This window comes from Triticum urartu, chromosome 7A (assembly GCF_056163025.1).
Source record: "Triticum urartu cultivar PI428250 chromosome 7A, HENAU_Tu73, whole genome shotgun sequence".
Lineage (NCBI taxonomy): Eukaryota > Viridiplantae > Streptophyta > Magnoliopsida > Poales > Poaceae > Triticum > Triticum urartu.
Window position 1 is genome coordinate 145,718,224 of NC_141879.1, and position 26,811 is coordinate 145,745,034.

General features: G+C 43.4%; 1 protein-coding gene across 2 annotated transcripts; it reads right to left on the reverse strand.

The window, feature by feature from the left end:
• Window positions 1-1,139: 1,139 nt before the first annotated feature.
• On the reverse strand, window positions 1,140-13,373 carry LOC125525736 (uncharacterized). 2 transcript variants are annotated; one of them, XM_048690741.2, is made up of 18 exons: window positions 11,867-13,373; window positions 9,563-9,648; window positions 9,128-9,481; window positions 8,960-9,043; window positions 8,414-8,534; window positions 7,376-7,571; window positions 7,172-7,275; window positions 6,859-7,068; window positions 6,393-6,646; window positions 6,100-6,318; window positions 5,803-6,024; window positions 5,666-5,719; window positions 5,417-5,482; window positions 5,187-5,324; window positions 4,907-4,960; window positions 3,673-3,732; window positions 2,022-2,654; window positions 1,140-1,940 (listed from the first exon to the last, which is right to left on the reverse strand). In XM_048690741.2, exons 1-18 carry the CDS (start codon window positions 12,951-12,953, stop codon window positions 1,782-1,784), a joined length of 4,101 nt encoding a protein of 1,366 aa, XP_048546698.2. In that variant the 5' UTR covers window positions 12,954-13,373; the 3' UTR covers window positions 1,140-1,781. The 2 variants fall into 2 exon arrangements, with proteins under 2 accessions (XP_048546698.2, XP_048546697.2); XM_048690740.2 differs by having other exon boundaries at window positions 6,859-7,071.
• Window positions 13,374-26,811: the final 13,438 nt, after the last annotated feature.

The window sequence follows — 26,811 nt, forward strand, 5'->3', positions numbered from 1 at the left end:
ATCCCATAACATGGTATTAGATCCCAGCCTAGTACAAATCTGTTACCGGTCGAAATTGTACGTAACGAAAGCCGCTACAGCCCGTCTCCCTCCTCGCTATATCCTCTGTGATTTTCTCTGGCTAAAGCGTTGCTGCCGCTACCAGCCATCCATGCCGTCGCCGCAACCAGTCGCCGTCGTTGCAACCGCCGTCGGCGCCGCCGTCACTGTCGTTGTTCGCTCTCAGGCCCTAGACACGAACGATGTTGTCCAAGGTATTCATTAACATTACAACGTAGGTAGCCAAACAAAGTACTCCCTTCGTCTCAAAATAAGTGTCTTACAAAGTGATATAATTTTTGCCCATACCGTTTACATTAACGGTGTAATCCAATTACATTTGCGTTTGCGTTACCAATCTGCAACCAAAAACTTCCTACTAGTAACAAACATCTACTGTTTCTGTAGCTTAACTATAAGTCGTCGGTCAAAAATCACCGCAGGTACGTCCAAGTCGCCATGCGCCAAAAGGCTCAGTGAAGATGCATATAGCTTTCGGCGCTTTGTCGGCAGGTCAATACGAGGCCTACTTTGAGGTGCAAAAGGGTCAAAATCCGCGACCTAACTTATGTCCACTGCTACAAGCCCAACTCTTTGAAAAAAACAGTCCCGGGAATCCGGCGTTTTCATTCCGCACATCTGCCGTTTGGGACCTCATAGTCTATGCCATTTGGGATGATAATCTAGGAGGTCGGAGACGTTGACATGCCAAAACAAGGGCGAGTCGATGACATATGGCATCAAAGTCCGTGCCGGTGCCAAATCGCAGGTGTGGGTGCAAGGGCCTTGGGATCGACGACATTAGGAATATGGGATCGTAATCTATAGGAGACTGGGAGGTTGGGGACGTTGACATGCCTGCGTATGGTCAGTCCAGATGCGGGCATCAAAGTCCAAGCCAGGCCTGGAGATGCTGCCAGTGCCATGGCTGCACGGTGCAATTCTCAATCATGACATTTGGAACAAACATATAGATGGAGGTGGCATTAAAATGGAATCCATCACGTTTTCAACGCATAATAGTAGGACATCACCGCATGGCAGCTCGGTTTTCTCAGAAAAACAAGTGCCATATGGAAGGAAGCTGAAACTGCAAACAGTTTAAACATCAAGTTGCTATGCTCTACCAGGATTCATGAAACCGGCAACGTTTCGTCTCAAAGGTCACAGGCTAAGGTAAGCACACCCACACGCATACTCATCAACCGAGCAGCCAAATTCTGTGTACATTCGGGCCTACATATGCTGCTGCTGTTGTACAGAGATAATTCATGTGCAGATGGATGGCCTACGTTAACTACACAAGTCAATTTGTCAACTACAGATGTCAGTCAGTGACAACCCCCCTACTACCCCCTCCCTCTTCTTTCATCATCCACCAGATGTAGCTACTTGTTCTCTGTTACAAGACTAAACTAATGACTGCAGAGATGACAAACGTACAGAGCATATTTCACAAAATCTGCCCTCGGATAACTTAATTAGTGGATGAATTCACCCATGCCGCCACGTCATCTGAGTGGCATCAGCTCAGGGGGTAAAACCTTCTGGCTGGAAGCTCAAATCACACTGCAGGGCCCGGTGCACACCATTTTATAACCTCCGCCCGTCCGTGCCCCATTGGCTGTGTGATGAGATGGTAACACTGGCCAGCCCCGCTTGCTGCAATCTGCTTCTCGGACGCTGGGCAAGAAACCATGTTCCCTGGCCATGGAGGAAGGAGCCACTTCGATACGCTGCTGCTATCCACCAACAGGCCCTTGTACTACAACATCCTGATTCCGTTGCTTCTTTTTGGAGGAGCCACGGCGAGTATAAACAAGTCTCTTTGGAGGGTGTTGTTTCTGCGACACAGCTTGGTCAGATGTGATAGCGGGCTCCTTTTTAGCTGTTTCCTCATGCTGCAACGTCATATAGTTCAAATATCAGCAATGAGGGGATGTAACAGAATATAAATCAACTGCGGAAAAAAAATACTGAACCTTTTTATCTGCTGACTTTGTTTCTCCGTCTTCTGATTTCTGCAAGGCATTATCTGTTGACTTTGTTTCTCCGTCTTCTGATTTCTGCAAGGCATTATCTGTTGACTTTGTTTCTCCGTCTTCTGATTTCTGCAAGGCATTATCTGTTGACTTTGTTTCTCCGTCTTCTGATTTCTGCATGGCATTATCTGTTGACTTTGTTTCTCCGTCTTCTGATTTCTGCATGGCATTATCTGTTGACTTTGTTTCTCCATCTTCTGATTTCTGCATGGCAGTAGCTGCTCTTTCTTGAAGATTCTTAAGAGCGAGTGATTCCACATCATCCAACTTACGCTTATATGATATTGTTGATGTCGAACTGTCAGCTGTATTCCTATCAGTGTCCTTGCTATGCACTGGGAACCTGATAGTGTGTTTCCTGGGAATAGTACTATCCACTGTCACATCATCTGATCTCATTGTGATATCATCCGACCTTTGCCTTTTTCCACCATATGAATTGTTATTAACGGAAGTAGTGGCAGATTCTGAACTTGCTCCAGGTGCAGGCGTATAACATGAAGCCCGCATCGAGAAGGCAACATAGTCCCTCTTCACAGCAAGTATATCATGTTCACATACAAGCAACTCTTTCTGATATAAAAAAAAAGTTGGCATGTAAAAACTCCATAACTATTGCAGCTAGACAACTAACGTATGACAAAGTATCATATAAACTGGCATCAACAAACCTTGTATACAATTGATGTTTTGAAGTATACTCTTTACTGCATCTCAGATGAGTATTTAATAATTAATACGTTTTGTTTAATAGCATATCTCTTTGTAGCCACCATCACACCCACTCACTTTGAAATTAACTACCCAGAATCTTATATTATTTCTGAATTCCCCATTTCTAAATGTCTCACAACCGCATGATATGTACCAAATCACCTGGACAGGAAAAACAGTACAGTATATATTTGGATCGCCTGTCAAGAAGTCTAAACTAGAACCTGGTTCATAGTAATTTTTAACCTGCAACCCAGTTCCCTGAATGATAAATCTTAAGTATCCGCCGTTCATCACCTTGAAACAATATGCCGACCCACCACAACAGAGTAACTGGGTCATTAAAGCCCAACATTGGTAAGTAAAAAAGAACATATCTGCAAACATAAAAATCTATGGAAAAGGAGAAGGGACCAGTCCTCAATTCTTCTGCTGCAACCCACTCTGTTTCAAGATACAAGTCACATGTTGCTGTGGGGCGGGTATCTGGGGAACTTTTTTAAGTACTAGAATGTTCAATATATCTAAGTGTCTGAGTATGTGTGGTCAAATTTATACTCGCTATGTTCATGCATCAATTGCTCACCAAAGTATACTAAGTTCAACTTACTCTTGATATAATATGTGGGGTACTCAGATCTTGAGACTGAAGGGATAGTTCAGTAGAAAAATATCCACAACTAAGGCGTTGATAGGAAAATCAGATATAATACAATAATTATGAAATCAAATGATGCAGGTCAATCAGCACTATCACTACTAGCACAAAGGAACAATGCCAGTAATTCTCGAAGAGATCATACTAGTGCCTGATGAAGTCTAGTTTTCTGGGCAACCAAAAGGCACAAAAAGTAAATGCATATCACAGATACAGTACCTTCTCCTTTTCTCTTTTAACAACCCTCTCGCAAAGAAGACGTAATCTTTCCAATTCAACCTGCCACGTGAGAGGTAATATTACGTTAGCATAAAGCACGTTTAACCCTAAAGAGTTCGTAAGCAGAAGGTGCTCTTTTACTGCACAAGCCTTGTGTTAGTAATATATGCAGAGTCATTAGTGCCACTTATAATGATCTACACTAAAGATAAGCCAACTCAGGACAGAGCGTTTCGAATACTAACCTAAGGACAGAGAGCGTTTAAGGCTTCATCGAATACTAACCTATGGAAACAACCTTGTTTATAACACTTAAAACACGGATGCCACCACCAGCAATAGAAACACTGGCTTCAAGCTAGCGTTGAGTACACATTACCAAAATCCAAATAAATTAGGAGTTCATATTTCTTCATCATAATTGCTTCAAACTGGTCCAGAGATAATACTTTCCAAAAATATTTTTCTCAACTTCCAGATAAATAGCCTAAAAAGCATCTACAGCTTGCAAAAAGCTAAAGGCAAAAGCAATTTAGGGGCTGTTTGGTTCCTTTCCTGGACATCGTGCCTGGTAAAAACAGCTGCCTGAATTGAGCCTGGGATGGTGAGCTTTTTCTGCCTGACCAGGCTTGCCAGGGCTCATGTGTTTGGTTCCTTTCCTGGATGGTCATTTTGTCATTTAGTGCTTAAAGATATTTTACTCAATGAACAGTACCGCTCATGGCTGGTCGTTGCTTCCAGGCAGATGGCCAGTCGGAGGAAAAAGTACGCCTCGGCCAGGCTAATCATGTTGCCTGGGCAGTAATATTTTACTTTCTTCTATTTTTTAGTCTAGGGCCAGGCTAATCATATTGATAGGAGTCCCAGGCCAGGCAGACATCTTGTTTTTCAGGATACAATCCAAACAAATACCAGGCAGGTTTCAGGCAGAGCCCAGGCCAGGCGTGCAGCGGCCAGGCCACTAACCAAACACGCTCTTAGTTCTTATTTTTGTAAACCCTACGACAACTAGTTATCTGATAGCCACATACATTAATCTGGTCAGCTTGGGATACACAGTTTAGCAGTAAACTAAAGCTGCTCGTTAGTAACTATTAAAATTGCCCGCATGGCACATACCACAGATATTAGCATATAAATTCAAATTCTAAGGTTCTTACATAGTGCTACTTTCAGGTTTCCAGCTAATACCTACAAAGCAGAACTACATAAAGCATGCAATGGACACATTTACCCTCATTTGTTTCATGATCTTGACTTCTGCAGGACCATATTGTTGAGAGTCAACCTGTGAAAGTTTACAAATAAGAAAACAAGAGTATTGTTAACATAAGACTGCTATAGAAGAATAATAAGAAAATAAGAGTATTGTTAACATAAGACTGCTATAGAAGAATGTTATAGTACTACATTTCTATTGTACTAGCAGATCCATAAAAGGCAGATTTTGAGGGAAACCAGTTTTCTGTTGCAGATCAAAGATATCCAACTAAACATCTTAAAGCAACACTTACCTTTTTTTGCTCAATACTGTGATTGCTACAATATGCTTTGTGTTGCCACAAGCTCCCAAACTTTTTTGTGTTCATGTAAAGACCAGCATCTCTAGCACATGCAGGGTGGAAAGTAACTTGACAGCCTACGGTGCTGCACTGCATGGTTGAAAGAGGAAAAACATAGCAAAAATGAATTGGTTTGTCTTATCATTAGAGATTAGGTCCAACAAATAATTACAAGTTCAGACCTTCAAGCATGTGCCAACATTGTGTTGGCAGATCGAGCATGTGTCTTTCCCCTTAAGAAGACCCTCCTTAGATAGATCCAAGTAGTCAGAATATTACAATAAGATAATTAGCAGGAACTTATAATAGATGTCTTCAGATGGTATCAATATATAAACAATGAAATAATATTATGGAAGATGACCTATTTAAGTATTTATTTCTCAATATTAAAATTATGAGCATGTGTGATGCTGGAAAGAGGTTAGTACCATTCCATCTACTGGATTGCATTGTCCCCTTTTGAATGAGTTCTCCAGGAGCCACTACAGAAATTTGACGAAGTCAACAATGTCAATAAGTTAAGCAAAGGCCACAATATGAAAAATAAAGATGTCAGACGAAGTACCTCGGCACAAAAAGCATGAACCCATTGCCCGTTTGTAGTCTTCCGAAGAGATCCTGATGTACCATGGCACAAACCGCACTGCACCAACCAGGATTTTGAACCACTGCAGTCTGATTGACTATCCGACACGACAGCATCTGATAGCATCTCTTGGCAACGTTCACACTTCCAGGGGCCGGTGGGATTCGTTCGACTCTGGTAACAGTCCAAGTGGACAGCAGCCTGCAAAACGTGTGGGGTTAATGATTTATTGAACTGCAACATTAGAAAAGTACAAGAAGGGGGATGCAAATCCACCTTGCAGCTTGAGCAGAGAAATACTCGGTTCAATACAGTCTCACGTCGCATGCACACATCACATGGAAGACCATTTTTCTTGGAAAATTTTGCCAGATCGAAAATGCCAAAATTAGTATCAGCTGAGACTTTACTGTTAGAAAATGATGGATCCTTTGTTTGTGGCAACGAAGTCAATTGGCTGATTCTTAAAGATCCAGCATGGACTTTGGTAATACTCTGCAACAACGAAAAGAAAAATATGAATATCCATAGCACAAGATCAGTGAAACAAGCACAAGAACAGTATAAACCTCTTGTTTGACAGGCACAGCATCATTTTCTGTCTCTTTCCGAATGTTTACATCTTTTGAGGTGGGTGCAGCAATAGGTGCAGTTGCAGCTAGGATAGCCTGAGCTTCTTTGTGCCTCCTCTCTGTGTTCCCGCGTTTCTTAGCTTCCCTTATATCACGAAGGAACTGATTCACAATGATATGGTCCCATTTTCTTTTATTGGAAGAATCCATTTCTTGAGGAAGACTCTGGACAACCTTAGGCATAAGATCTTCTGCAAGATATAATGAGAACTGAAACATCGATTCAGAAAGCAGAAGAAATTACTCAACTATCCAGTTAAGTTTGCACTCTCAAGACCAATCAGTTGATATATCTGTAAATAAATATAACAGGACAGCAACCAAAATGATTCGATACTTATGTAAAAATAAATACCATAAAAATTACAAATAAACTTAGCAAATATAAAGAATGCGCCCTTACCATATCTCTGGTTCACAGCAGCAACATCATTGAGTAGCCTGGATTGTAAATAAACTATTTCTCCTTCTATTTCGTCATGGGGTGAATGCTCCAAAATACCTAATGAATCTGCCTTAGAAGCCTGATCAACTGCAACTATATCTGTTAATTGCTCAAGTTTTGTTGGTGAACCACCAAGGTTTTGGTCATGAGGAGGGTAGGATAATTCTCCTACTTAAATTGGACAAAAGAAAGTAGATTATAAGCACGAGATGTAAATATCATTATGGTAACTGATGTGATTTAATTGATGGCGAGATGTTAAAACGAATACCATGATAATGTTCAGCCTGTTTATTTTGATTCGGAATATGGTCGCACAAATTCTGCAACATTGTCTCAATAGATGGATGAATATAGTAGTCATGACCATCAATGCTGCATGAAGCAAATACGAGATTAGATTGTTCAACAGATCAAATTGCCTCTGTGCAGAGTGGGCAAGAAAGACAAGCATAAAATGGTTGATGAACCCTACGTAAGAAAAGGCTGGCGCGAAATATGGTCGTCACCACCATCATGACAAGTGTGCACGCAATTTTCAACTGAATCAGTGTCTTTATTAGCTTTATCACCATCCGGAAAACAATGATCTAATGAAGAGATGCCTTCCTCAAGTTCTGAGCCAAGTTGTGAATCAGTTACGTTCTTAATTTCACTTCTATCCAATGGACCTGTCCACAATATCGAAAGAAGTGAGTCTACAATACCGAAAATCAAATACTCTAACAGATTCCTTATAATTTGAGATTTAATCCTATGACTACCAGGCTACCCTACACTCAAGTACTCAACTCTCAAGGAACATCATAATAAGTGAGTATTTCAAACAGTCAAAAGTTAAAGCTAATAGAATGGTCATAGTAACTGTAAGTAGTAACAGACTACTAGCACACTGGTGTAATTATTTAACGCACCATACTGATTTCAACTGATTGAATAGAGGAACTCCTTTCTTTTTCTAACAAACGCTGTGTTTCTGTTTGTAAGGCTGGCAGTTTTCCACGTTTAGTTCCAGAAATAATGCACACGTGTGACTTTATTGAGTTTTTCACTTGTTTGCCTCATCTAAGACGCATTTTCTCTCTTCGTTTCTAAGACTCAACTAGCTAATTAGTCTCTCTTCAATTCCCAAGGAACTTAAAGAAGGATATCAGGGTCAGTGCTTTTTGTTTTTCTCTTGGTTTTACACTCTTCAAAAATCCTTTGTGCATGCTCAAAATATGCCTTGTATTTTAAAAACATGTCGCATTCCCAGATCAAGGGCCAGAAAATGCATAGCAATCTTCAATACCACACATCCATACCTTATATCCAGATAAAGCTAAGATAACAACACAGCATTGCCATGGCTAGTAATATTGCCAAGAATAAGTATTTCCATAAATCATTATTCGCAATGGACAGAGAAGAGCAGAGGTACATCTTGAGGAACAACCGGGTGAAGAATCAGCAAAATTAACAAGCATACTGTTCACACACTTAGTTGTATGCACAAATGCATCTAGTTTGTTACCTTCCGGTGCCACAGAACCCTCTTTTAGAGATTTCACTTGAACAGAAGGCACATGAATAGAGTTTTGCAGCAACTTGATGATTTTCAACTTTAGACCAGGGGAGAAGGTGGATGTTTCAGGCTGCCAAGGAATAAAAACCCATATAAAATAACAGAGGTAGTAGGATTTAAGGCCTAGACAACGTAGCATGTAAAATATTATTATGACATCACTACATAGACGCAGCTATACATACTTTTAGAAGATAAGATATAAACACGTGTAACTGTTATCCTACCTAGTTACATGCCTATGCTAAGCTTCAGTCGACATAAAGTTTGTTATAACTTAGAACTACAGAATATGTCAAAATCATAAATTACAGTTAACTCTATCTCTAGCATTATGTCTTTCATACAAGACTATCAAATTTTACCAACCATGTTTATCAGAAAAAAACAAATAGTGCACATTGAGAAATGGACCCAATCATGTTTAGGAGAAGTTATGTACATGCAACCTAGAGAAACAGTTTATATAAAGTACATAAATCCAATATAAATTACCACAAGAGCAGCTTCCAACGATTCAGATGAGAGACCCAGTTCTGATTGTATATCACCAACACTAACTTTTCCTTGGTCAATTAGCTGCGAAGTACAAGCATAAAACCCACTTAAGTAATAAAACCAAACATCTGTACAAAAATCTTGCTCTGTAAGATTAGCAGGTACCTTTCTCAGAAATGTAGAAACATCACCAGAACTGCTCACAAGATTCCCAGCTCCTGTAGGCTGATCAACAACCATATTTGTGCATTGAACTTGTTGACTTTCCGTCGCTCTAACAGCACATGTTGACGTAACCAGCTCTGTTGTCTGCGCTTTATTTTGGCTGGACAAACTAGAGCTCATGGATGTGAAGTTCATGAATTTGTCCTTACTCTTGCGTTTAGATCTTATTTGAGCAAAGTTTTCATCATCCAGCCCAACTTGTGCGGTATCCTGTTCAGCAAAACCATTGACATGGTGTACGGAGCTGATTCCTCTGACTCTAGAATGCTTCGAGCAAAATATACGCAACTCAACCTACAAACAGATATACAAGAAAACTATTAGCAAGCATAAACAACCAAGGCAAACAGCATATACGAGAAGAAATAGCCTAACATTCTTAAGCCCAGATTTTCCCCATATCTCCATCTGATGCTTCTTCTCTCTTGCGCATATAGGATGAAAGCAAGCCCGGCATGTCCCTGGAAAAAATAAGTAGTTAGTAACCAAAAAGGAACATGTATCAACAAGGTTAAAGAAAGTGTTAGGTGTAAATTCCTAGTTTTGTCTCTGCCTAGCAATTATCTTGCCTAAACGCATGCATAGCAGTGGTTAATGATAGGTATTCTGCTTGTCACCTAACGCCTAGTAACGCTCAAGAGAACACCTGGCGGTGTCAGTGTCCAAACTGTCTTATTTGTGATACGGACATAATATATCTAAAACCAAAAGAAAATGCCTTTAAACATGGCTTACAAATTTTAAAAGTAGCAACAAAACAAAAACAATGTCTATCCACACACACAAAAAAAAAATTAATGGCCCACATTATCTACTCAAAGCAATTGCTCCAAAGAGTTCAGCAATTTGGGACTGTTCTGTCATCTTGATATAAGAATACCAACAAGAACAGCAGAGCCCATAGTTACCCGTTCAGCTTACAAGGAGCTGCCTAGAGCAAATTATGCGTCTTCTTAGTATTCACACCAACAACTATAATCTAATAAGCTAATTTTCCCATGTTATACGAACTATATTCTCCAGAAAATATGTTTATTCTTCATACCAAGGCAAAAGGTTTTTTTCATGAAGCGCAACATCAGAAACCCCTAAAACCCCCATAGTTGAAAATAAAAACTCTTACACTGGCAATTCCTATCACCACAGGAATGAGACAAAGTTAGAGAACAATGACTAGCCTGAAGAAATAAAATCCACTTGACATGCTAACTTAAATCATGGAATAGCTATCATATGACATCCCAGAGGGCTAGTATTCACTATGCATGCTCTCAAGTTTCTGAGATTTCAATCAGAAAACGAATCTTCTTATAATGGCAGTAGGGTAGCAGACCATAACTGATTGCGTACTTCTTATGCTCTTGATTTTTCACCAAGTTACTTCCGTCGAAGCGCTTGGTGCTATTTCTAGTTATTTATGATGTTATTAGGGCATACTACCATCACAGCTAAAATATCGCATATACTCAAGTGTTACTACTCATGCACCCATGCAAAACAATTTAAACTGTTGGCTAGTTTACATATATGCCTGTGCATGGATCTCCCCTCCCTAAAAATCATTTTGAAGAAGCGTGTTGCTTAGGTTGGCTCCCAGGATGGGGGGATTAGAAATTTTAGAAGCATGTATTTCTCAAGTGCTTTAAGTCTTCGAGTTTTTAAGCTTAATGAAGTTAATATCAGCACACATTACACTTTTCACAGAATCAACCAAAAAAAAACACACACATTTCAAAATTCAGATCAGATCACCTCAACTAGATAAGAGCCATTTTAGGCAACAAGATATGCACAAAGAGCAGAACAAACCTAGGGGAACCCGTAGGCCTTTTGCCATTAACAGTTTCCATGATTGTATCATTCCAGAAGAACTGAATGTTTTTACGGCCATGTACAACCAAAGTACCATATTAAGTATGCTTGTCAAATAAAGCAGGTCACTAATTTTCCAAGAATATTGAACGGAGGGCAATTTAATCTCATCAAACATCATGTTTCTTGTCCTACACAATCTATATGTTCTTAAATTAAAATTTGTAGGGTTGTGTTACATTCCATCGTCAACAATGGTATAGATACAGATTGCAATGTCCCGAAAAGCAGTAAAAGTCTAATCATCAAATACCGCAGTTCAAACAGCTAAATTCTTAGTTGGAACACCATCCTCAAGATGCAAAGCCTGCCTATGACCAATATTGGCAAGTATTATGCAACCTTGCAAAGCCTTCTGCCAGCAGATTAGAGTGATTAATAGTTCAACATGAAACAGCTATTTTGCAGGAATTATAAATTTGCTTCTGCTGTTAGTCTCTGAACCGGTTCTACTTCTGTCTCCTAAGAAGTAATCGCAACAAACCAGCAAATCAAACAATACTCTGGTCTAATTCTGATTCTGCTCGATCCCTGTGAATTTGCCAGTTATTAGCTATAATAAATCATTTCAGACAACACGTGGTAAGTTTATGATAGACCTTACCACAAGAAAGCAAGGAAGGGACTAGGGGGAAAAGGTACCATTTCAGTGCGACAAAGCAGCATAAGAAGACAGAAAACTAGGTGAAATATTTAGTAGAATTTCACTATAGAGCGATACCATGAGGTGCAATGTATCCCATAAATTAGAGGCTTTCTGGTATACACAAGGACCACACTTCTACATGACAGAGTGGAAATACATACCATGGCTACATCGAACACATGCACCACGCATAATCTTGCAAATAGTGCAGACCATTTTTGTCCGCTTCTCTGGGATGTCTTCGATATTTGTGATAGGTTCCATTGAGTCCATGTCCTCTACAAAAACCTCCGGTGACCATAGACTACAGAACAAGTGTGCAAAATTCAGGTTGCCCCCATTTGCAATTCCACCAGGCTCACATTTTACAGGTTTCAAAGCACCTTTCTCCGTTGAGCAAAGCACACAAGGCATAAACGCAATCCTGCCTGCATCACTCTGTGTCAACCTCCGTTCACACAAGGCACACATCCAATAGCCATCTGGCTCGACCTGCACACCATAACACTTCTGGTGCACCGACACCTTGCAGCGATTGCACTGGAGCATCCTATTGGAGGCAGCATCACTCTCTCCCAAACAACATACATCACACTTTGAACAAGAGTCACCTTCTAAGGGTGGCAGGACCACAAGCTGCTCAAGCCCAGCATCTGCACCCAGCAGCTTCCTCTTCTTGTTTGGGCGCTCCGAAGTGAGCACAGCCCGTCCTCTTGCTCCCAGGAGCCAACTCAATGAGGAGTCCGGATTCTGGCTGAGGCCCGGTAAAACAACACCATCTCTCTTGCCTGGATCTAGTTCAATTACCACCGGTTGCTTGTCTTGGTGCAAAATCACCTCCTGCATATCCCGTTCACAGTGATCTCTGCTGGCCCCATTGCTATTGACTAGCTCCGCACTGTTCCAAACAAAATCTGAGCTCTCATGTGGATCATGTTTGCTATGCACCATGCCGTTCTCCACCTCTATCGAGTTCGAACTCGAGTTTTCGGCGACCACGGCCACATCAGACGGATCAACATGTCTCCGCAACACTTCCTTGCCACTGCCCACAAAGGGCACAAGAAGGCATGGATCGAGCCAGTTGGAACTGGAGAGAGGCTTGGGCTCTGCCATCTCCAAATCCTGCAGCGTCATATCCCGGAAATAAGGCTCCATCCTGTCCCAGAAAGCATTGGATCTCGCTTTGGGCTGCTCCACAGCAGCTGCCGGGTCCGGCGGCTGAGCCTTCTTGTGCTTCCTCCGCATGTCGCCGACCACCGCCCATCTGGCGACCCGCGCGGGCAGCAGAGGGTTCCGGGCGGCCGCCTCCTCGCCGTCGAACGGCGAGCGCAGCGACAGCGCCTTCCTGGCCTGCTCGGACGTGCCGACGCCGCAAGCCTCCGGCGAGGCCCCGGCGGCCGCGTCGTCGTCGCCGGCGAGCGGCGCATCGTCGCCGGCGTCCGGGGAGGACGGGCCGGCGCCGGCGTCGGCGGCGGGCCGAGCTCTCCGGCGAGGCGCCACGGCGGTCGTGGGGGCGGAAAACCTCTGGGGGCTAGGGTTTCTCTCGGGTCACGATTTTGGGGGGAGTTCAGATCCGCCAGCGGGAGGGAGGGAGAAAGAGGGGAGAGAGAGACGGTTGCTTTTCCTTCTCTGTGTAAAAAAAAATCGCGGTGCCCGTTTGTCTGTCGCGTCCCACCGTGTCGTCGTAGTGGGCTGGGCCTCGGGGCGTCGTGCTCGTGCCTCGTGAAAGGTGCCCTCGCCGTAAATGCCACGGGCACCCCGAGGCGACTCGCGCGGCTGCGGGCAGCCTGGCTGCGGGGGCGGTCCCGCGTTGTCAGTGAGGGAGCTTGCGTGGCCGGAGCGATTTCGTCGAGGGGATACCCGGCTGCGGCTCTGTGTTGGCGTGGTCTCCTCACGGGGATTCGGTTCTAGTTGCATGACTGACGTGTGGTCCCGGCTGCCGTTACGTGTCCTCGGATCCTCGGCTCGGTTACCGGGTTGGCGGGTACGTGACGGGACGCGTGGTTGCCTATGACTCGAGGCGGGCCCACTTGGTGGGCTGGGCGGGCGACTGCGCACACGTACGCCTGCACGGCCACAGATTTGGAAACGGTTGGGGCCTCCCTTTCACGTGATGTGGGTCGATGGCAGGTGGGGCCCGGGTCTCCGTCTTTATGGGAGCCGTTGGACTGCGCGGTTCTGCTTCGATACGCACAAAGTACCAACAATGGGGCTGGCCCATTTCGCCAATCCACCAACGGTGTGTTTGATTACATTCTCAACTCAGTATAGTTGTTTCCTCTTCAAGCATGCTCAACCCAACATCCTTTTTTATGCATACTCTTTTCATGCATGCTCCTAGTGTATTTGTGCTAAACTAGTGTGGACTCATGCATCCTCCATACACTCTACCAAACACCTAAAAGTGGGTCGAGAAGGGAACTCTTGGGCTCATGCATCCTTCATACACCCAACCAAACACACCCCAAGTGGAGGACCTCGGCTTACAAGACGAAACGGCCGTAAAGGCTTCGTCAAACCAATTACAAATGTAGAGAGTTTATATTCAAAAATACTCTCTCCGTTTCAAATTACTCGTCGTAAGAATTGATGTATCTAGAACTAAAATACATCTAGATACATCCATATCTACGACAAGTAATTCGGAACGGAAGGAGTATGATTTTTGTTTCTGGGTTATCTATTTGCTTTGTAGGATTATTAGAGCGTTGCAATTTTCTCATAAATATAATAAGGCTTGAGCATTATTATTGTTTGAACAGGAAAAGCCACAAAGGGTCTAGAGCTTCATTAAAAGTAAGGCGGTTACAACACAAAGTCCACACAAGGACTCACATGAAAGGTAAATAGCACCTAAGCCCTTGACTTTTACAAGAAGGACCCTAAACTAGAAATAAAAATTACAATCAGGTCCATTACATCTTCTTCCTAGATGAAGCCTCGTCGTCGTCGGGGACGCACCACTTGGGGCGACAAGACCATTGCAGCAGCTCTCAAGCGCTTCGAACTCCATGTAGAAGATGCACCTGCCTCCCCTATCGCACTTTTGGCTGGGAGGCAATTGATTGTCACCATTCGGCTAGAAAGGGTAGTGGCTCGTCGTGGAAGACTGGCAGCCAACGGGCAGTTGTCGCTGCTGATTTTCTCCAAACCCATCTCCTGGAGCCAGATCCCCCCAACTTTGCCAACAAATCATCCACATCCATGGTAGCTTGAAGTAGCAGAGAAAGGGGATGGATCCTCCTCTAAATGAGCGCACCTATCGAGCTTATTGGAGGCCGCGTCGGTGATGAACCAAGCAGCAACGAATGGCACCGCGCCACCACCGCCAGGCAAAGCACCACCACAAGCCGCCACACGCTGCTCGCACGCGCAAGCGGCATGCTCCTCATTGGCATCTCGTCGGTCCTAAAAGTCACACCAAGACCACTCTAAGGGAACCAGAACTTACCACTACTATATACATGAGTGCACCAAGCACCTCCCATTCACATCTCCGACGAGCTCCGCTGGTAGAGATGGTCCAAGATCGGGCGGGGCCCAAACTAACTCAAGAGACTCTCAACATAAGCTAGGAGGGGGCATCTAGAAGGATCGATGTGTTCAACTAGAGGGGGTGAATAGATGATTACGAATTTTAATCTTACTTGTCAATTTTAAGGTTAAGTGGATAAATAGGGTTCACTGGATATGCAACTAGGTGAACACAACCTATATGGCAAGCAAGCTTAAAGCTAAATATTCTAGGCAACAGACTCATTAACAAGCCCATAAGCATACAAAGCAAAGTAAAGAGCAGAAAAGGATTAACCACAAGTGAGACGAGGGCGCGGATTTTATCCCGAGGTTCACTCTTCCTTGGGGAAGAGCTACTCTCCGTTTAGAGTGGTGCCGGAGCCAAAGCTTGTAGAACGCCTACGAAGGCTCACTATATTCTCTTTTGAGTCACCCCCAACGGATGAGCCTCAAATCACTCTCGGGTGGTCTTGAAGGAGACCGCCACATCTTTACAAACTTCTTCAGAGCACACCACAAACAAGGAAGTTTCCGGAGGAACCTCTAACTGCTTGGGAGCCCAAGTGAAAGTGCTAGTTATCGACTAGAGGGGGGTGAATAGGCGATTTTTATGAAAGTCTTCAAAACACGAGGTCTTTGAAGACAAACAATAAAAATGAACCTATTGATACACATCAGAAGGTAGACTACACTAGACAAGCCATAGTCAAGATTGCAATGAAGTGAAAGCACAAAGACTATCAGCAACTAGGTAGGAAGGATCGAGATGGAAGACAATATGAAGCCAAACAGTAAACAGTCTTCAAACAGAGAAGACATTCAGATCATGCAAGCAAGCAATGACTTCACGAAGACAAACTGTAAGTAAAGGGAAAGGATGGATAGAACCAGTTGCTTGGTGAAGACAAGGATTTGGTATACCAGTTTCCAGTTGCTGTGACAACTGTACGTCTGGTTAGGGAGGCTGAGATTTAACTCAGAAGATCGTGTCTTCACCTTATTCCCCTTGAGCTGAGGACACCCAGTCCTCGCCCAATCACTTTGGAAAGTCTTCAAGGTAGACTTCCAAACCTTCACAGACTTCGTTCACCGGCGATCCACAATGACTCTTGGATGCTCATAGCGCGACACCTAACCGGCTGGAGGATTCATAGTCCTCAAGTGTAACAAGTCTTTAGGTCACGTAGACAAAAAGACTTCAGTGATGCCTAACACTCTTTGGCTCTGGGTGTTTAGGGCTTTGTCCTCGCAAGGATCTCTCTCTCAAACGCTTCGGAGGTGAGTTGCTCTCAAACGACAAAATGTTGGGGAACGTAGTAATTTCAAAAATTTCCTATGCACACGCAAGATCATGGTGATGCATAGCAACGAGGGGAGAGTGTGATCTACGTACCCTTGTAGACCGACAGCGGAAGCGTTATATCAACGCGGTTGATGTAGTCGTACGTCTTCACGGTCCGACCGATCCAAGCACCGAAACTACGGCACCTCCGAGTTTCAGCACACGTTCAGCTCGATGACGATCCCCAGACTCCGATCCAGCAAAGTGTCGGGGAAGAGTTCCGTCAGCACGACGGCGTGGTGACGATCTTGATGTTCAACTGTCATAGGGCTTCGCCTAAGCACCACTACAATATTATCGAGGATTATGGTGGAAGGGGGCACCGCACACGGCTAAGAAAACGATCATGTGGATCAACTTGTGTGTCTAGGGGTGCCCCCTGCCTCCGTATATAAAGAAGCCAAGGGGGGGTGCGGCCGGCCTTAGTAGGAGGCGCGCAGGAGGAGTCCTACTCCTACCGGGAGTAGGACTCCCCTCCCTTTCCTTGTCCAAGTAGGAGAGGGGGAAGGAAGGGAGAGAGGAGAGGAAGGAAAGGGGGGCGCCGCCCCTCCCTCCTTGTCCAATTCGGACTAGGGGGAGAGGGGGCGCGCGGCCTACCCTGGCAGCCCCTCCTCTTCTCCACTTTAGGCCCATGAGGCCCATTAACCCCCCGGGGGGTTCCGGTAACCCCCCGGTACTCCGGTTTTATTCAAAACTTCCCCGGAACACTTCCGGTGTCCGAATATAGCCGTCCAATATATCAATCTTTATGTCTCGACTATTTCGAGACTCCTCGTTATGTCCGCGATCATATCCGGGACTCCGAACCAACTTCGGTACATCAAAACTCATAAACTCATAATATAACTGTCATCGAAACCTTAAGCGTGCGGACCCTACGGGTTCGAGAACAATGTAGACATGACCGAGACGTGTCTCCGGTCAATAACCAATAGCGGAACCTGGATGCTCATATTGGCTCCTACATATTCTACGAAGATCTTTTATCGGTCGGACCGCATAACAACATACGTTGTTCCCTTTGTCATCGGTATGTTACTTGCCCGAGATTTGATTGTCGGTATCTTAATACCTAATTCAATCTCGTTACCGGCAAGTCTCTTTACTCGTTCCGTAATACATCATCCCGCAGCTAACTTATTAGTTGCAATGCTTGCAAGGCTTATGTGATGCGCATTACCGAGAGGGCCTAGAGATACCTCTCCGACAATCGGAGTGACAAATCCTAATCTCGAAATATGCCAACCCAACAAGTACCTTCGGAGACACCTGTAGGGCACCTTTATAATCACCCAGTTACGTTGTGACGTTTGGTAGCACACAAAGTGTTCCTCCGGTAAACGGGAGTTGCATAATCTCATAGTCATAGGAACATGTATAAGTCATGAAGAAAGCAATAGCAACATACTAAACGATCGAGTGCTAAGCTAACGGAATGGGTCAAGTCAATCACATCATTCTCTTAATGATGTGATCCCGTTAATCAAATAACAACTCTTTGTCTATGGTTAGGAAACATAACCATTTTGATTAACGAGCTAGTCAAGTAGAGGCATACTAGTGACACTCTGTTTGTCTATGTATTCACACATGTATTATGTTTCCGGTTAATACAATTCTAGCATGAATAATAAGCATTTATCATGATATAAGGAAATAAATAATAACTTTATTATTGCCTCTAGGGCATATTTCCTTCAGTCTCCCACTTGCACTAGAGTCAATAATCTAGTTCACATCGCCATGTGATTCAACACTAATAGTTCACATCACCATGTGACTAACAGCCATAGTTCACATTGTCATGTGACCTATACCCAAAGGGTTTACTAGAGTCAGTAATCTAGTTCACATCGTTTATGTGATTAACACCCAAAGAGTACTAAGGTGTGATCATGTTTTGCTTGTGAGATAATTTTAGTCAACGGGTCTGTCACATACAGATCCGTAAGTATTTTGCGAATTCTATGTCTACAATGCTCTGCACGGAGCTACTCTAGCTAATTGCTCCCACTTTCAATATGTATCTATATCGAGACTTAGAGTCATCCAGATCTGTGTCAAAACTTGCATCGACGTAACTTTTTATGACGAACCTTTTTGTCACCTCCATAATTGAAAAATATTTCCTTATTCCACTAAGGATAATTTTGACCGCTGTCCAGTGATCTACTCTTAGATCACTATTGTACTCCCTTGCTTAACACAGTGTCGGGTATACAATAGATCTGGTACACAGCATGGCATACTTTATAGAACCTATGGCTGAGGCATAGGGAATGACTTTCATTCTCTTTCTATCTTCTGCCGTGGTCGGGCTTTGAGTCTTACTCAATTTCACACCTTGTAACACAGCCAAGAACTCTTTCTTTGACCGTTCCAATTTTTGAACTACTTGAAAATATTGTCAAGGTATGTACTCATTGAAAAAAACTTATCAAGCGTCTTGATCTATCTCTATAGATCTTGATGCTTAATATGTAAGCAGCTTCACTGAGGTCTTTCTTTGAAAAACTTCTTTCAAAACACTCCTTTATGCTTTGCAGAATAATTCTACATTATTTCCGATCAAAAATATGTCATTCACATATACTTATCAGAAATGTTGTAGTTCTCCCACTCACTTTCTTGTAAATACAGCCTTCACCGCAAGTCTGTATAAAACTATATGCTTTGATCATCTCATCAAAGCGCATATTCCAACTCCGAGATGCTTGCACCGGTCCATAGATGGATCGCTGGAGCTTGCACATTTTGTTAGCACCTTTAGGATTGACAAAACCTTTTGGTTGCATCATATACAACTCTTCTTTAAGAAATCCATTAAGGAATGCAGCTTTTGAAGGAAATATGCCCTAGAGGCAATAATAAAGTTATTATTTATTTCCTTATATCATGATAAATGTTTATTATTCATGCTAGAATTGTATTAACCGGAAACATAATACATGTGTGAATACATAGACAAACAGAGTGTCACTAGTATGCCTCTATTTAACTAGCTCGTTAATCGAAGATGGTTATGTTTCCTAACCATAGACATGTGTTGTCATTTGATTAACGGGATCACATCATTAGGAGAATGATGTGATTGACATGACCCATTCCATTAGCTTAGCACCCGATCGTTTAGTATGTTGCTATTGCTTTCTTCATGACTTATACATGTTCCTATGACTATGAGATTATGCAACTCCCGTTTGCCGGAGGAACACTTTGTGTGCTACCAAACGTCACAACGTAACTGGGTGATTATAAAGGAGCTCTACAGGTGTCTCCAAAGGTACATGTTAGGTTGGCGTATTTCGAGATTAGGATTTGTCACTTCGATTGTCGGAGAGGTATCTCTGGGCCCTCTCGGTAATGCACATCACATAAGCCTTGCAAGCATTGCAACTAATGAGTTAGTTGCGAGATGATGTATTACGAAACGAGTAAAGAGACTTGCCGGTAACGAGATTGAACTAGGTATTGAGATACCGACGATCGAATCTCGGGCAAGTAACATACCGATGACAAAGGGAACACCGTATGTTGTTATGCGGTCTGACCGATAAAGATCTTCGTAGAATATGTGGGAGCCAATATGAGCATCCAGGTTCCGCTATTGGTTATTGACCGGAGACGTGTCTCGGTCATGTCTACATTGTTCTTGAACCCGTAGGGTCCGCACGCTTAAGGTTTTGATGACAGTTATATTATGAGTTTATGAGTTTTGATGTACCAAAGGAGTTCGCAGTCCCGGATGAGATCGGGGACATGACGAGGAGTCCCGAAATGGTCGAGACGTAAAGATCGATATATTGGACGACTATATTCGGGCATCGGAAAGGTTCCGAGTGATTCGGGTATTTTCGGAGGTACCGGGGAGTTACGGGAATACGAGGAAGAAGCAATGGGCCTTAATGGGCCTTAGTGGGAAGGACCAGGAGGTGGCGCGCGCCCCTCCCAAGCCCAGTCCGAATTGGACAAGGGGTTTGGGGCGCGGCCCCTCTCTCCCTTCCTTCCCCTCTTCCCCCCTTTCCCCCTTCTCCTAGTTGGACTAGGAAAGGAGGAAATCTACTCCAACTAGGAGTAGGAATCCTACTCCCTGGCGCGCCCCTCCTAGGGCCGGCCTCCTCCCCCTTGCTCCTTTATATACGAGGGCAGGGGGGCACCTCTAGACACACAAGTTGATCCTCGTGATCATTTTCTTAGCCGTGTGCGGTGCCCCCTTCCACCATACCCCTCGATAATATTGTAGTGGTGCTTAGGCGAAGCCCTGCGACGGTAGAACATCAAGATCGTCACCACGCCGTCATGCTGACGGAACTCTTCCCCAACACTTTGCTGGATCGGAGTCTGGGGATCGTCATCGAGCTAAACGTGTGCTAGAACTCGGAGGTGCCGTAGTTTCGGTGCTAGGATCAGTCGGATCGTGAAGACATACGACTACATCAATCGCGTTGATATAACGCTTCCGCTTTTGGTCTACAAGGGTACGTAGATCACACTCTCCCCTCTCGTTGCTATGCATCACCATGATCTTGCGTGTGCGTAGGAAATTTTTTGAAATTACTACGTTCCCCAACAGCTTTGTTTATCCATTTGCCAGATTTCATAAAATGCGGCAATTGCTAACATGATTCGGACAGACTTAAGCATAGATACGAGTGAGAAACTCTCATCGTAGTCAACATCTTGTACTTGTCGAAAACCTTTTTGCGATAATTCTAGCTTTGTAGATAGTAACACTTCTATCAGCGTCCGTCTTCCTCTTGAAGATCCATTTATTTTCAATTGCTTGCCGATCAATGGGCAAGTCAACCAAAGTCCATACTTTGTTTTCATACATGGATCCCATCTCAGATTTCATGGCTTCAAGCCATTTTGCGGAATCTGGGCTCACCATCGCTTCTTCATAGTTCGTAGGTTCATCATGATCTAGTAGCATGATTTCTAGAACAGGATTACCGTACTACTCTGGTGCGGATCTTACTCTGGTTGATGTACGAGGTTCAGTAATAACTTGATCTGAAGTCTCATGATCATCATCATTAACTTCTTCACTAATTGGTGTAGGTGTCACAGAAACCGTTTTCTGTGATGAACTACTTTCCAATAAGGGAGCAGGTACAGTTACCTCATCAAGTTCTACTTTCCTCCCACTCACTTCTTTCAAGAGAAACTCCTTCTCTAGAAAGGATCCATTCTTAGCAACGAATGTCTTGCCTTCGGATCTGTGATAGAAGGTGTACCCAACAGTCTCCTTTGGGTATCCTATGAAGACATATTTCTCCGATTTGGGTTTGAGCTTATCAGGATGAAACTTTTTTATATAAGCATCACAATCCCAAACTTTAAGAAATGACAACTTCGGTTTCTTGCCAAACCATAGTTCAGATTGTGTCGTCTCAACGGACTTAGATGGTGCCCCTTTTCAACGTGAATGCAGCTATCTCTAATGCATGATCCCAAAACGATATTGGTAAATCGGTAAGAAACATCATAGATTGTACTATATCCAATAAAGTACGGTTATGACGTTCGGACACACCATTGTATTGTGGTGTTCCAGGTGGCATGAGTTTGTGAAACTATTCCACATTGTTTTAATTGAAGACCAAACTCGTAACTCAAATATTCGTCTCTGCGATCAGATCGTAGAAACTTTATTTTCTTGTCACGATGATTTTCCACTTCACTCTGAAATACTTTGAACTTTTCAGACTTATGTTTCATCAAGTAGATATACTCATATCTGCTTAAATCATCTGTGAAGGTCAGAAAATAATGATACATGTCGCAAGCTTTAATATTCATCGGACCACATACATCAGTATGTATGATTTCCAACAAATCTGTTGCTTGCTCCATTGTTCCGGAGAACGGAGTCTTTAGTCATCTTGCCCATAAGGCATGGTTCGCAAGCATCAACTGATTCATAATCAAGTGATTCCAAAATCCCATCAGCATGGAGTTTCTTCATGCACTTTTACACCAATATGACCTAAACGGCAGTGCCACAAATAAGTTGCACTATCATTATTAACTTTGCATCTTTTGGCTTCAATATTATGAATATGTGTATCACCACGATCGAGATCCAATGAACCATTTTCATTGGGTGTGTAACCATATAAGGTTTTATTCATGTAAACAGAACAACAATTTATTCTCTTACTTAAATGAATAACCGTATTACAATAAACATGATCAAATCATATTCATGCTCAACGCAAACACCAAATAACACTTATTTAGGTTCAACACTAATCCCGAAAGTATAGGGAGTGTGCGATGATGATCATATCAATCTTGGAACCACTTCCAACACACATCGTCACTTAACCCCTAACTAGTCTCTGTTTATTCTGCAACTCCCGTTTTGAGTTACTAATCTTAGCAACTGAACTAGTATCTAATAAGGAGGGGTTGCTATAAACACTAGTAAAGTACACATCAATAACATGTATATCAAATATACTTATGTTCACTTTGCCATCCTTTCTTATCCGCCAATCACTTGGGGTAGTTCCACTTCCAGTGACCAGTCCCTTTGCAGTAGAAGCACTTAGTCTCAGGCTTAGGACCAGACTTGGGCTTCTTCACTTGAGCAGCAACTTTCTTGCTGTTCTTCTTGAAGTTCCCCCTCTTCCCTTTGCCCTTTTCATGAAACTAGTGGTTTCGTCAACCATCAACACTTGATGTTTTTCTTGATTTCTACCTTCGTCGATTTCAGCATCACGAAAAAGCTTGGGAATCGTTTCTGTTATGCCTTGCATATTATAGTTCATCATGAAGTTCTACTAACTTGGTGATGGTGACTAGAGAATTCTGTCAATCACTATCTTATCTGGAAGATTAACTCCCACTTGATTCAAGCGATTGTAGTACCCAGACAATCTGAGCACATGCTCACTGGTTGAGCGATTCTCCTCCATCTTTTAGCTATAGAACTTGTTGGAGACTTCATATCTCTCAACTCGGGTATTTGCTTGAAATATTAACTTCAACTCCTGGAACATCTCATATGGTCCATGACGTTCAAAACGTCTTTGAAGTACCGATTCTAAGCCGTTAAGCATGGTGCACTAAACTATCAAGTAGTCATCATATCGAGCTAGTCAAACGTTCATAACGTATGCATCTGCTCCTGCAATAGGTCTGTCACCTAGCGATGCATCAAGGCCATAATTCTTCTGTGCAGCAATGAGGATAAACCTCAGATCACGGATCCAATCCGCATCATTGCTACTAACATCTTTCAACACAATTTTCTCTAGGAACATATCAAAATAAACACAGGGAAGCAACAACGCGAGCTATTGATCTACAACATGATTTGCAAAATACTACCAGGACTAAGTTCATGATAAATTTAAGTTCAATTAATCATATTACTTAAGAACTCCCACTTAGAAAGACATCCCTCTAATCTTCTAAGTGATTACGTGATCCAAATCAACTAAACCATAACCGATTATCACGTGAAACGGAGTAGTTTTCAATGGTGAACATCGCTATGTTGATCATATCTACTATATGATTCACGTTCGACCTTTCGGTCTCAGTGTTCCGAGGCCATATCTGCATATGCTAGGCTCGTCAAGTTTAACCTGAGTATTCTGCGTGTGCAAAACTGGCTTGCACCCGTTGTAGATGGACGTAGAGCTTATCACACCCGATCATCATGTGGTGTTTGGGCACGACGAACTTTGGCAACGGTGCATACTCAGGGAGAACACTTCTATCTTGAAATTTAGTGAGAGACCATATTATAATGCTACCGTCAATCAAAGCAAGATAATATGCATAAAAGATAAACATCACATGCAATCAATATAAGTGATATGATATGGCCATCATCTTATTGTACTTGTGATCTCCATCTCCGAAGTACCGTCATGATCACCATCGTCACCGGCACGACACCTTGATCACCATCGTAGCATCGTTGTCGTCTCGCCAATCTTATGCTTCCACGACTATCGCTACCGCTTAGTGATAAAGTAAAGCATTACAGCGCAGTTGTATTGCATACAATAAAGCGACAACCATATGGCTCCTGCCAGTTGCCGATAGCTCGGTTACAAAACATGATCATCTCATACAATAAAATTTAGTATCATGTCTTGACCATATCACATCACAACATGCCCTGCAAAAACAAGTTAGACGTCCTCTACTTTGTTGTTGCAAGTTTTACGTGGCTGCTACGGGCTTAAGCAAGAACCAATCTTACCTACGCATCAAAACCACAATGATAGTTTGTCAAGTTGGTGCTGTTTTAACCTTCGCAAGGACCGGGCGTAGCCACACTAGGTTCAACTAAAGTTGGAGAAACTGACACCCGCTAGCCACCTTTGTGCAAATCACGTCAGGAGAACCGGTCTCGCGTAAGTGTACGCGTAATGTCGGTCCGGGCCGCTTCGTCCAACAATACCGCCGAACCAAAGTATGACATGCTGGTAAGCAGTATGACTTATATCGCCCACAACTCACTTGTGTTCTACTCGTGCATATAACATCAACGCATAAAACCTGGGCTCTGATACCACTGTTGGGGAACGTAGTAATTTCAAAATTTTCGTACGCACACGCAAGATCATGGTGATGCATAGCAACGAGGGGAGAGTGTGATCTACGTACCCTTGTAGACCGACAGCGGAAGCGTTATATCAACACGGTTGATATAGTCATACGTCTTCACGATCCGACTGATCCAAGCACCGAAACTACGGCACCTCCGAGTTTCAGCACACGTTCAGCTCGATGACGATCCCCGGACTCCGATCCAGCAAAATGTCGGGGAAGAGTTCCGTCAGCACGACAGCGTGGTGACGATCTTGATGTTCAACTGTCGTAGGGCTTCGCCTAAGCACCACTACAATATTATCGAGGATTATGGTGGAAGGGGGCACTGCACACGGCTAAGAAAACGATCACGTGGATCAACTTGTGTGTCTAGGGGTGCCCCCTGCCTCCGTATATAAAGGAGCCAAGGGGGGGGGGGGTGGCCGGCCCTAGTAGGAGGCGCGCAGGAGGAGTCCTACTCCTACCGGGAGTAGGACTCCCCTCCCTTTCCTTGTCCAAGTAGGAGAGGGGGAAGGAAGGGAGAGAGGAGAGGAAGGAAAGGGGGGGGGCGCCGCCCCTTCCTCCTTGTCCAATTCGGACTGGGGGGAGAGGGGGCGTGGCCTGCCATGGCAGCCCCTCCTCTTCTCCACTTTAGGCCGATGAGGCCCATTAACCCCCCAGGGGGTTTCGATAACCCCCCGGTACTCCGGTTTTATCCGAAACTTCCCCGGAACACTTCCGGTGTCCGAATATAGCCGTCCAATATATCAATCTTTATGTCTCGACCATTTCGAGACTCCTCGTTATGTCCGCGATCATATCCGGGACTCCGAACCAACTTCGGTACATCAAAACTCATAAACTCATAATATAACTGTCATCAAAACCTTAAGCGTGCGGACCCTAGGGGTTCGAGAACAATGTAGACATGACCGAGACATGTCTCCGGTCAATAAGCAATAGCGGAACCTGGATGCTCATATTGGCTCCCACATATTCTACGAAGATCTTTATCGGTCAGACCGCATAACAACATACGTTGTTCCCTTTGTCATCGGTATGTTACTTGCCCGAGATTCGATCGTCGGTATATCAATACCTAGTTCAATCTCGTTACCGGCAAGTCTCTTTACTCGTTCGTAATACATCATCTCGCAACTAACTCATTTAGTTGCATTGCTTGCAAGGCTTAGGTGATGTGCATTACCGAGAGGGCCCAGAGATACCTCTCCGACAATCGGAGTGACAATTCCTAATCTCGAAATATGCCAACCCAACATGTACCTTTGGAGACACCTATAGAGCTCCTTTATAATCACCCAGTTACGTTGTGATGTTTGGTAGCACACAAAGTGTTCCTGCGGTAAACGGGAGTTGCATAATCTCATGGTCATAGGAACATGTATAAGTCATGAAGAAAGCAATAGCAACATACTAAACGATCGAGTGCTAAGCTAACGGAATGGGTCAAGTCAATCACATCATTCTCCTAATGATGTGACCCCGTTAATCAAATAAAAACTCTTTGTCTATGGTTAGGAAACATAACCATCTTTGATTAACGAGCTAGTCAAGTAGAGGCATACTAGTGACACTCTATTTGTCTATGTATTCACACATGTATTATGTTTCCGGTTAATACAATTCTAGCATGAATAATAAACATTTATCATGATATAAGGAAATAAA

What these genes read in the sequence shown, in the direction of transcription:
- LOC125525736 (XM_048690740.2), bottom strand. Translation starts at nt 12,953, where the DNA reads ATGCGGAGGAAGCACAAGAAGGCTCAGCCGCCGGACCCGGCAGCTGCT. An exon ending in GAAAATCTGGGCTTAAGAAT is followed by an intron (nt 9,482 to 9,562) that starts GTTAGGCTATTT and finishes ATCTGTTTGTAG; the next exon opens with GTTGAGTTGCGTATATTTTG. An exon ending in CTGTGCCTGTCAAACAAGAG is followed by an intron (nt 6,319 to 6,392) that starts GTTTATACTGTT and finishes TCGTTGTTGCAG; the next exon opens with AGTATTACCAAAGTCCATGC.